The 12,529-nt window shown below is 40.3% G+C and overlaps 1 protein-coding gene across 1 annotated transcript in view; it reads right to left on the bottom strand.

The window, feature by feature from the left end:
* The window catches only part of VWC2L (von Willebrand factor C domain containing 2 like), a 266,691-nt gene that overhangs the window by 118,792 nt on the left and 135,370 nt on the right, over nucleotides 1-12,529 (bottom strand). Inside the window, exon 3 of the mRNA XM_089672319.1 lies at nucleotides 9,454-9,583. Within this exon, the coding sequence (XP_089528445.1) occupies nucleotides 9,454-9,583 (130 nt within the window). The remainder of the gene's footprint in view (nucleotides 1-9,453; nucleotides 9,584-12,529) is intronic.

The raw sequence follows: 12,529 nt of genomic DNA, 5'->3' as shown, positions 1-12,529 counted from the left end.
GGCCAATAAACAAACTGTCTATGGCCTGCATTTGTTAAAATAGCCAGCAGGAACCAGCTCTATCCTGACTGGTTTCAGACTAGGCACAGTCCTTTTTCCAAAAATGACAAAGCCACCACCCATACACCATTATACAGAAACATTAATTAATCCCATGTGTACATTAACCCCTTCATTATTTAAACATATATGATTCCAATATTCAATACAAAAACATATAAGAAACACTTGATGGCAAATGTATGACGCAGTGATTGCCCAATGCACCAAGCATTCACTGATGGTGAAACACGTGCACCTACAGCAAATGTTATGGTGAACATCAGATTTGCTGCTTCATAAATATGTCCAGATAATCATATGATTATATTAAAGAGTCCTTTGAAAAGCACCCTAGAAGACACAGGCAAATGCATGTTATATAACAAAAGCAGTATCAGCCATACCATTTGCTACAACTTCTTTTATTGTATATCGTTGAATAGAAAGTTTCTTTTCTCTCTCCAAAACTGCACTTGGACTTATAAAGAGAAATAAACTGCCTACTTCTTGGATTTGTAGTGAAAGTGATAATATATAATATATCTGTTAAAAAAATGTGATATTTTATTTTATAGTAATGTAGTAGAGGGCTTTATAGGTATTTTTTGCCTACTCACATTACATGACAAATTATGTTGCCTCGTTGCTCTGCACACTTTGATCTATCCAAGCAATAGTTTTCATGTGTAACGACCCTGAATCAGGTGTATGGAAGTCCTCATAAATAGCTGTTTTACTCTTGCCTGCATTTGTGCTAACTGGATGAACATTTAGCCATCGCGATATAAAGGAATCAGATGGATCTGCCCACCACTCTTAAATTAGGAATAAATGCCTTTATTTTCTGCATTTGAGATGGAGGTGATGGCATGTAAATTACCATCTGTTTTGAGAAAGCTCTTGTGTGCATCGCAATATATTCCTGCAAACAAAGTAGACAAACCACTCGTGTTTTTCATTTCAGTTAATCATCCCCTTTGTATCATTATTTTTACATGTAATTGATCCAAGAATAGAGTAGGTTTGATCTACACAGTCCCCAGAGATTCAAGTCATTTGTATATTACACAAAAAGCCATAAAGATTGATGTACACATATCTTGTGCAACATGTCCTGAAAAGGCTTAATCAGTCCTTGGTCCAGTATGACTGAGGTTATTGTCTTTCTTTTTGGAACATCATTGATGTTATGGTAATGTCAATTTCTTATAACTGCTGCATAAATTCTGTTAATTCTCAGAAACATTCAATCAGGTTTTCAGTGACACAAACTGGAACACACAGCTATATCTTTTGGATATAGGTATTGAACTGAGTTAATGAACCAGAACCTATGAAATTGCTGATACACCGTTTCCTTGGTGATTTTAGATTTTTTCACAAATAACATAGCTTATCCTTATATATCACATGTTAAATGCACATGCAAACTATTACAGTTTCTTTGAAAAAAAAAAACATAAAAAGCTATATGCAATTTCTGACACCATCTCCTGACAAGAGGGGATACAAATACATCTTTACTATTTCCTAGATTGGCACCCTTGCATCATTAGTTGGTAATACTCAGTTTCTATTTGATCATCAAATACTCAACCTTAAAGGCTGCACCAAAGAAACCTGATTGCAAATAAGTTAACTAGCCACTGCAAACTCATTCAACTCACATGGTGATTTACATCACAAATGTCCTCCACGCAGTGGCATCTGGTACCTTTACAAACAATGACTGTTAGAGTTCACTTTCACCTGCTACCATAGACAGCTTACCCATCTGGAAACCTACATATAGCATGCAAATCTAGTGAAGCATAAAATATTGTTACTGTGTAGCATGGTTTAAGAGGTAACTACCCGCTATTAATGGACTATGGTCATTTTTTCAGGGGAAATGGTGCAGATCTGGGGAATGTTGTCTGTTATGTTATATTTCAGGGGACTGTTTAGTTGCACAGCTACTCACAGGTATGTGAGTGGACTTACAGGGGTATGGAGATTGGGTGGTGAGTCTCATTACTGCCCCTAAGCTGAAGGTGCACATTCACTTATTTCACATTCACACATTGAGATAGTGCACTAAGATTAAATGTTTTGAGGATACAATTTTTTCTATTTAAAACAATGAGCATTGAAAATAGTTCTAGTACACCCTGAGTTGACTCTATTATCTAAGTAACATCAGTTAAAGAAGTACTAAATTTATTACATTAGGCATTATTAAGAGCATTAATTACCGACACAAGATGTTGTAGTTGTATTTGTTATTATTATTATTATTATACAGGATTTATATAGCACCAACAGTTTGCTTAGCGCTTTAAAATATAACGGGAGACAATACAGCAACAATACAATTCAATACAAGAGGGATAGGAGGGCCTCCTCAGAGCTTACAATCTAGGATGGAGGGGCTAGTGGTACAAAAGGTAGTAACTGTGGGGGATGGACTGGTAGGAAAAGTAGAAGATTCCATTATTAGCTGAGGGCAGGATAGGCTTCCCTGAAGAGATAGGTTTTCAGAGATCGCCTAAAAGTGAGCAGAGTAGGTGATAGTCTGATAACTTGGGGTAGAGAGTTTGTGAGGATGGGGGAAGCTCTGGAGAAGTCCTGGAGACAAGCATGGGATGAGGAGACAAGGGAGCTAGAGAGCAGGAGGTCGTGCGAGGAGCAGAGAGTGTGGTTTGGGTGATATTTGGAGACAAGATCGGTGATTTAATTTGGAGCAGGGTTATAAATGGCTTTATATGTTATTGCTAATGTTTTGAATTTTATCCGTTGGGCAACGGGAAGCCAGTGGAGGGATTGGCAGAGAGGGGTGGCTGATACAGAACGATTAGTAAGGTGGATGAATCTGGCAGCAGCATTCATGATAGACTGAAGAGGGGATAGCCTGCGATTAGGTAGGCCAATGAGGAGGGAGTTACAATAGTCAAGGCGAGATATAACAAGGGAGTGAATAAGTTGCTTACTGGTTTCCGAGGTTAAGAACGGCCGTAACTTGGAGATGTTACGGAGGTGAAGTCTACAAGATTTGGACAGCAATTGGATTTGGGACTGAAAGGACAGGTGGGAGTCTAGGATTACACCTAGTACCCTGGCATGAGGGGAGGGACTGATGATTGTGTTATTGATCTTGATGGAGAAGTCAGGGGAGGGGGCATGGGCTGGGGGGAATACTAAGAGCTCAGTTTTGGAAAGATTGAGTTTGAGGAAGTGGAGTGACATCAATGCCGATATGTCGCTTAGTAGGTTAGTAATGCAAGAGGAGACTGAAGGGGTGAGGTGAGGGGTAGAAAGATAGATTTGTGTGTCATCAGCATAGAGATGGTACTTAAAGCCATGGGAGTTTATGAAGTGACCAAGGATGGAGAAAAGTAGGGGTCCAAGGACGAAACCTTGAGGGACCCCTACAGAAAGAGGAAGTGGAAAGGAGGAGGCAGAGGTATAGGTAACTCTGAAGGAGCGCTGCGATAGGTAGGAGGAGAACTAGGAGAGAGCAGAGTCTTGGAGGCCAAGAGAGTGGAGTTTTTTGAGGAGAAGGGGATGGTCAACAGTATCAAAAGCTGCAGAGAGGTCAAGTAGTAAGAGTACGGAGTAGTGGCCATTGGTTTTAGCAGTTAGTAGATCATTAGTGAGTTTTAGTAGGGCAGTTTCAGTGGAATGGAGTGAGTGAAAGCCAGACTGTAAAGGGTCATGAAGGTTGTTGTCAGTGAGGTAGGAGTTCAGGCGATTGTAGACTAAGCCTTCTAGGAGTTTAGAGGGAGATGGGTCTTAAGTTGTTCATGTTGGTGGGATCCAGGGAGGGCTTTTTAAGTATGGGAGTGATGTATGCAGGGGAGGGGAGGGGAAGGCACCGTTAGAGAGGGAGAGATTGAAGATGTGAGTGAGGGAGCATAGGATGGAAGAAGAGGGTGACCGTAGTAGTTGTGAAGGGACAGGATCCAGGGGGCAGGTAGTGAGACGGGCTTCTGAGAAAACCTTAGTGACCTTAGGTAGTAGCAAGGTCTAAAGAAGAAAGTGTTGAGGGAGGTTTAGTATAAGGTATGCTAAGTGGGATGGATGTCTGTGCAGTAGCAATGCCCCTACAAATTGCATCAATCTTGTTTTTGAAATGATTTGCAATCTCGTGAGCAGTGAGTAAGGTACTGGGTGGAGGTGGAGGTGGAGAAAGTAGAGAATTAAAAGTAGAGAAGAGACGACGAGGACTGGATGACAAGCTATTGATGAGAGTGACAAAGTAGGCTTGTTTGGCAGCATGGAGGGAGGAATTGTATGTTAAGAAAGCAGATTTATATAAGGTGAATGCTTGGTGAGATTTGGTTTTACGCCACAATCGCTCCAGCGCACGACTATGTCATTTAAGATTTCTGGTGTTGTCAGTCTGCCAAGGTTGTATAGTCGGGGCCTGATGCTTCGTGTTGTTAGAGGAGCAAGTGAGTCTAATGTGGATGAAAGCGAACTGTTGTAGACAGCAGTAGCCAGGTCAGGGCAGGACAGGGGAGAGATTCTGTCATAGAGTTGGCCAGTTGCGGAGTGGAAAGGAGCAGGGTTCAACTTGTGAAGGTTTCTGCGGGTAATTTTTTGCTGCTTGGAGGGATAAGTGTTTGATCACAATCTCATCACCTTCACAGTGTCCTCATCTTCAGAGAGAGGAAAGGGGGTGTTTTTGAGGTTGTAAGGAGTGCAAAGACGGGAGAAAACAAGGTCTAATGTATTCCCTTCAGAATGAGTGGAGGACTGTATACATTGTGCTAATGCAAAAGATGAGGTTAGGAGTTGGGATGTGACCGTGTTGTTGACATTAATGGGGATGATTGGAAGAATGATAGTGGGTAGTTCAGAGGAGAGAAAGTAGGGTAGCCAGGTGGAGAAATCATCAAGAAAGTGCGTCACCAGTCCAGGAGGCCAATAGATCACTGCAATCCTCAGAGAAATGGGAGAAAACAGCCGGATTCAGTGAGTCTCGAAAGAAAAGAAGCATAGAGAGGGAGGGTTAGGGAGGACTTGAAAGGTGCTCAGTGGGGATAGAAGCAAACCAACCCTTCCTCCTTTCCGACCACTGGGTCTGGGTGAGTGGGTCCAGAGGAGGCCTCCATAGGAAAGTGATGCAGAAGAAGAATATGCTGCTTGAAGCCAGGTTTCTGTAATTGCTAGTAGGTTAAGGGAGCGGGAGACAAAACGGTCATGGACAGAGGTGAGCTTATTACAGACAGAGCGTGCATTCCAGAGCGCACATGGAAAAGGGAGGGTGGTATTTAGGAGCATGGGGACTGATATTAAATTGAAGGGATTGCGGCTATTCATGGAAGAAAGAGGGTGCCTGGTGTGGGGGTGAGATACTGGAGGACCAGGGTTTGGGGAGATATCCCCAGAGGTTAGGAGAAGAGGGGTGAGGAAAGTAAGATGGGAGCGGGATGTACATGATTGTACATGCCTTCCAGTCCTGGTGTTTGGGTCAGCAGGAGAGTGAAGTATCAGCAGGAGGTGATGAGAGCAGTAGTAGGGAGATGGTAGCAGTGAGGGTGAGATGTAAAGGTTTTGGGGTGGAGCAGAGGGGTAAAGAAATTAGATTTTGGGAACACAGGATAGTAATATGAAAAGGAGGAGTAGAGGGGACATATTACAAAGGTACATGGAGTGGGACTCAGACTTGTAGGAGATGTTTCCCAGGGTGTTTGCTTGCAGTCTATCCAGCGTGCAGTAGAGTTTCCTGTTGTTGTATCTTCCTGCTGCTCGAGTTATCCTGCTTTATTTAAACTGCTGTGTTCAACTGCATCTTAGCACTCCAACAAAAACTGCACTCACACAGAAAACTGCACTCCATCTGTGACTCTGCCCCCCCCCCGTAAGAATATTTGTTGAAATATTCTTCTTACTATGAAAATGTGTGCATATCCTCAGTCCATCCCTGTAGCTACAACTATAGTTTTTTGGCTCTTCAGCCAGAAGGGGAAGCTATACATCATTTCTGCTGATTACAAAAGTGAAAGAACACATTGGGCACCTTTTAGATGTGCATGTTCCAGGGAGGGAGCTGGAAACTGCATGGTGTGGATTTTACCTATGCAGTTTGGCCATTAGTTGCTTGATTACATTCTAAGACTTGCTTCTGGAACAGTAATGAAAGAACTCATTAGCATAGCAAAGCTAAGGTCTGCACCATCCCATAGCCAGCAGGTAGCAACATGCTTCTCTGAAGGGGTGCCAGGGATGAATTGCTTCACAACTCATCATCACTTACACTTTTTGCAATGCAGTGCAATGCATTTGCATGCGTGATTCAAATGGGGATATTAAGAGTGCAGAATGAATGGTAGACACAGACATAAATTAAATGGATGCAGATTTTTATAGAAACAGGATAATACGGTTGAGTAGCAAAATTTGATTTTATCTTTTTTTTTTTTTTTTACTCTTTATATAACATCAGTTAAGAAGGGTATTTTCAGACGTCTGCTTGCTGCAGCCATAATATTCAAAGATAATGATAGATCAATGGTAGTATTTATACATCACTTAGCCCCTGATATTTAACGAATCTTTTGACATCCAAAATCTGATTCTTCCTTTTTAAATCCATAAACTGTCCTTTGGTATAGTTCATAGTTTATTGATCGAACAAAATCTACTGCTTAATACCTTTTAAAGAACAAGCAATACGCAGAGATCATGGGAAGTGTCTGGACAGCATTATTGCTCTTTCCTTTTTTTCTATTTTTTTATTTTTACCTGCTTCCTCTAGTTTCTTTTGTTCCAATTTTCCTCTGTATTCAATTTTGAAAATTCTTCTTTAATATGGCATTTCTAAACCAGGGTTTCATGGAACCCTAGGGTTCCTCCAGGGGTTGCTAGTGGTTCTTTGAGAAATGAGCAATTTCTGTCTTTTAGATAAGTTCCCAATGACACCATTTATCTTTTTAGCTGCTATCTGTAAGGGGGTCATTCTTCTCAAAGACCACAAGTGTAAGCAGCATTCTTCCCATTGACTATCAAACTAATGTATCAAGGGTTGTAGAATTAGTAACTTTTAGCAAGGGTTCCTTGAGACCAGAAAGTTATATCAAGGATTCCTCTGTGTTGAAAAGGTTGAGAAAGGCTGCTTTAATACATCAAACTATTTGAAAACTGTTCACCTTAGCTACTTTCACCATTTTATTATAGACTTATCATGGGCACTTTTTTCATTATCTGACTTGGCTTTTCTTGATATGTTTTTCTTACTTTAATATTTGTATTGGTCATTCTATAAAAATTGATGATGATGTAATCTTAAAAACCAATAGATAGCTGACTGTGATACATCAAAAATCAACTGATATGTCATCATCAACATTTTATTTTCTCCTATTCTAAAGGGGAGTTTGGTGTAGGCAAGCTCAGTAAGTTAAGGCAACCATATATGGATTGAAATTCAGCCAGTGCAGCAGGGATTCATGTATGGGCAGGCTGGTTGTACAAAAGTCAATCTACCGTCCTGCTTCTGTACAGCCAGCCTGTCAGGTTTTTCCCAAACGATCAGTGCCACCGGTTATAGCCAGTAACACTGATCAGTGTTTTCTGATGGTGAGGAAGGATCCCTGCTGTCAGAACAAAATGGCACAGTAGGAGGGATTCCCCCATCCACATCAAGTGTGTGAATGGGGAATAGGGTATTTTTTTTTTTTATTCAACCTGCTATTTGAATTAAAAAAAAATAAATTAATGTATGACAAGCCTTTGACAAGATTTCCCTCTACTAGGCTTACTTTGTTTTCTTCCTATAAGTTTGCTGAAGTTCCCTAAAGATCCTGCCCATCTAGAACAGTCAGTTGGCAGGTATATATGGCTGCTATAACACCTCAATCCTTTCAATATGAAGGACTGTCTAGCTCCATCACTGCCAAATATCAGACTATTATGGAGGATAAGTACCACATTATTACAGAAAGTCTTTATTTAGCATGATCATTACTCAGACTTTATGACTAAACCAAGTCCAAAACTTCAGTTCAAATATGTTTGTCCTTAACATTTAACTTTAAGAAGATATAAAAACACAAATGAGTGCAGCCGAATTATATTTATTGTGTATTATTTAAATCACAAAATGTATTTCGGAATGCAGTATCTTTAAATGTCTTAATATTAACCCCCTAGAATCCCCTGTACGGTATCTCAGACTGGAATAGGGAGGACCAGCACTAGCTGCCAATCAGGCATTGATGCTTGAACATGCTGCCAGAAGGACAGAGCAAACTTTACAGAGGGATGACCATGTCAGTGTCTGCTGTTCTTTCAATGTCCAATCAGCATGCTGAGAGTTTCTGGAATTCGAGAGTCTGGTTGAGCTATCTGGTAGGGGTGCACTTGGATCACAATTCTGGAAACACTGAATTACTAATCATTTGGCAGGTTTCTGTATATTTATTCCATACATATATAAACAGTGGTCTGCAGCACTAAAATTATAAAAAAATCAGATCAAACAGGTATAAAGAAACAAACGTAAAGTCATAAAATATTTCACAAAATCACAATCATGTATTTAAAAGATATTTAAAAGTTCGTTAGGTGACTATAAGTGCCCATGAATCATATATCTTCCTGGAGACGGTGATTGTGCAAACAGGTGTATATGAAATGCGCACTCACCAGAACGTGTAAAGTAATGCGTGTTTTGTATTAAATACTGATGTCATCTAATGGTCATCCCTGGGCAGGACAGGAGTACAGTAAACTTCCTCTTAGGATGGATGGATCCTGGGACTTTAAGATGATGGATCAGGGTTTTCCAGAGTTCCTACCATATATACTATTCCATACATATATTTTGCTACTTGGAGTCCAGCTATATCTAATAAAACCCCAGTGAAATTGTAGTTACTGACTAAATGCTGTCATACATCAGTGATTCCTATAGAAGTAAAGTCATTCTTTAAAAGTGAATTTTGTGCAATATAAACAATCATATAATCACTATATTAGCCTGCAAACTATATACTGTAATTCAACTATAGGGTTACAGCTCTGTGCCGTTGGTCTTTATATCATGGCCATGGGCTTTCTCAGCAGTATTAAATCTTTAGGCAACACAGACAGGTCTACAGATGTGTCCTTAGATTGCTAGATATTATTTCCCTTATAGCAACTGACCACCATGTTTTCATCATTCTGCATGATTCATGAGCTGTCATATATTCTCAAGCTAAATAATCCCATTTTATATATTAAATTGTAGTTCGCTTTATGTCAGAGGAATCTGAAACATAAACACTTCATAGGAAATGTTATTATAAGGTCTACAAAGAAGAGCTATAATAAAAAGGAACATAAAGTGAAAAAGTGTACAGGAGCAGAACATCACAGTCTGTCATAATACATTGCTGTGAGAGTAAATGAGTGTATCTGACAGTCAATCCAAATCACACTCACCATTCTTGCAGACTGGACAGCACTGTTCTGGCTCATATACAGGATTTACACACTCTGGTACGGCACAGTCTGCCACCACACAGTGGACTTCGTTGCTGGGCTCACACCGGCACCATTCACACGGAGAAGGCTGGAAAACAGAACCAACAGCATGTTAGCATAGCATCCTATCATAAAAAAGCCATATACAGGTTTGCGTGTTAGGATATGTACATATAGATATTTTCGTTCACACAAAAAGCAGAAATAAAACCAAGAGAAACACTCATTATCCACTGTGGGTTTTCATTCTGTAACAATGTTTGTAATTTCACTTAAAGTGTTACTAAACCCAGGACCCTGCGTTCACTATATCTGGTCTCCCACAGTACACAGAACATGGAAATGCAATTATTTTAGTAAATATAAACTGCTCAATACCTTTTCTCATCAGCAGTATAATGCAGTCTTGTGACTTCTATCAGTGTCCAGCTGAGCACTGGTTAAAGCTTGTAGGAGAAGTTTTCATTCTCCTCTGACTATCCCATGAGGCTGCACGACCCCTGACCCTCATTCTGGACAGTGCTGATTGGCCCTGTGCCAATCACATCCACCCACCCAGCAAAAAAAAAAAAACTTTCTAGAAATACACACAAAACTGAACATGTGCAGAGTACCTCCTAGGGCTCTGTACTGTCAGCAGATGGATTGGGGACTGTGGAAGAAGGGGAGGATCAGAGAAGACAGGATCAAACAGCCTTTTTACACAATGCAGAGGATTTACCCCTTAGGTTCCACAGTGAGTATAACAAGCATGCTTTACTGCATATACAGACTGATTTTACTGTTGTGGATTTAGTAACACTTTAAAGCAAAACTCCAGCAAACATAAAATAAAAATGATTAGCCCATTAAAGATAATATGGAATAGCAAAAACAGTATTCACACAATAGTCACCTTCAATCCATAGACTTCACTAGCAGTACCTTTTGCCTGCCCATAGATGTCATTAGTCTGATGGTCAGCATCATTCAACCCACTTCATCTGAGACCAGATTGTCCTGGACCAGCCCCAGCCTGTGATTGGAGTGTATAAGGAGACACAGCACAGTGATGAGCTAATCTCTTTGTCATTCTGCTCTCTCCTCCTATCCACATTCTCCTTTTCAGCACATAACCGATTGGCTCCTTGTGCTGCTCCTTTCTCCCACAATCCAGCTCTGCTGTACAGAGACTGTAAGAGGCCAATTCCAGGTCACAATCATGTATTTACACTACTTGCACTTAAAATACATTTAATGATTATAAAGCTACAATCATTTGTGTCTTTTATATCTGGTCGAGCTCAGCTGTAAAGTTGAATGCTAGGTAGATATAGGTAAATATATAAAAGAAACCACTGAATTCATTTTTGCATAGGTTAAAAATGCATTAAGGGCTTGTTCATAGTACATTGTTGTGGTGACGTGTGGTGCGAGTTACTGCAACGTGCAGACAGTCACCAGAGTAGAAGCCAGTCTGGCCCAGCTTCATCCAGGTTACGCCCTGGTGCATTTCACCCCACAATGGAGCACCCCCATGACTAAGCCCCATGGGTGTGGCAAAATGCATCAGTGCTGGCTTGGGAAGATCCCATCCTGACTCAATGTATGCAGTGTGAAAAGAGAAAAAGGCCCCGAATATTGCACACCAACAAAACCCAACAGTCGCCAGAGTAGAAGCAGCCTCAGCCTGGCTCCGTCCCAGCCACACTTTCCATCAGTATAAGTCATTGGATCTGGGTATACAGGAACCTGGAGCTGCATTCCCAGTTTCTTTGGTGTCCTTCATTCTCCAATTACACTTTTGGCCATGTTGTAGACTAGGCTGTAATGTTTAATCACAGGGGAACTTGTAGAGATGTCCCAGATATTGTAGTTTCTGGCTACCTGACAGCTTCCTACCCTTTATGGCCTCCTAAGAGAGCAACATGATGATTTCATTATTGTTTTGCTGCTCCTTCATTCTTCATTTGCATTTTTGGTCAGGTCCTAGACCAGGCTGTATTGTTTAATCATACGTTAGAAATATCCTGGATATTGTGGGATCTGGCTGTGCTGTCCTTAATCTGAAGCCTGGCTGGACAAAATTACAAATCTTTTGGCAGGAAAAACAGATCACATAAATGTATTTCAACTGTGTATATAGCCATTTGCCTGGAGCCTAACTTTAATCTTCAGGTTTTCTTTTTGTTCTGTAGTTTTTTTTGTCTGGTCATGGCACAAAACTAGAAAAGACACTTTAAAAACACAATGAAAATGGACCCTATGGTTGACATCTGTTCCTCACTGACAACGTGACACAATGGAAGTCTGAGAGAAAACACCACGGCCATGTGTTGTGTTTGTAGAGAAAGAAACTGAATGAAAATACAATGATAATGTTCATATTAACAAATAAAATAAAATGTGCACCGTATAGCAGTTTCCTTACTGCTTTTTGAAAGAAAAGGATAAAAAAAATAGATGAAAGGCTGAGGGAAAAGGCATCCCTTCAGATCCATACAAAGTCACTAAGGTAAAGAAACAACATCCAGAATATATAACACACTTCAAATATCACTTGTGTTTCCAATATACATGTAAATGCCTGCAATTGTATAGTTTTCATGCTGAATACAGTTATTTATTGTTGCATTTCCTGGAAAAGGTTTTTTCACATGACCACAAAACTTTTTTTTTAACGCCAATCATTTTGTTTAGAAAAAAAAAGAGCAGATAAGGCAACTTACAAAAGAAGGGACTCAGGGGGTAAGGAAAAGAGCAACAAATCTACTCAGCATTCACAGAGAAGCCTTAAAAACCCTGCCAATAATCAGACAAATGTGTTTATCTCATGAGCTGCTATGTGTACTATATATTATATCAAAATAGACAGCTGCCATAGATGGATCAAAATTTTGCCGGTCCCTGCTGAACTGGCCACATTTCGATCCATCTATGGATGCTCCCATTTGAGAAGAGTCAATTTAATGGTCAAATCCATTCCCTCTCCTTTTCTAGCTTTAAAGACTCTAGAGATTTTTAAACGTTTTCCAAGGTTCTGCCTTCTCATCAT

The sequence above is a fragment of the Staurois parvus genome, unplaced genomic scaffold (assembly GCF_062004578.1).
Source record: "Staurois parvus isolate SC_StPar_1 unplaced genomic scaffold, SC_StPar_1.0 ptg000011l, whole genome shotgun sequence".
NCBI classification, from domain to species: Eukaryota; Metazoa; Chordata; class Amphibia; order Anura; family Ranidae; genus Staurois; species Staurois parvus.
Note: the sequence above shows the minus strand (reverse complement) of the source record. Positions and strands in the feature narration are given on the sequence as shown.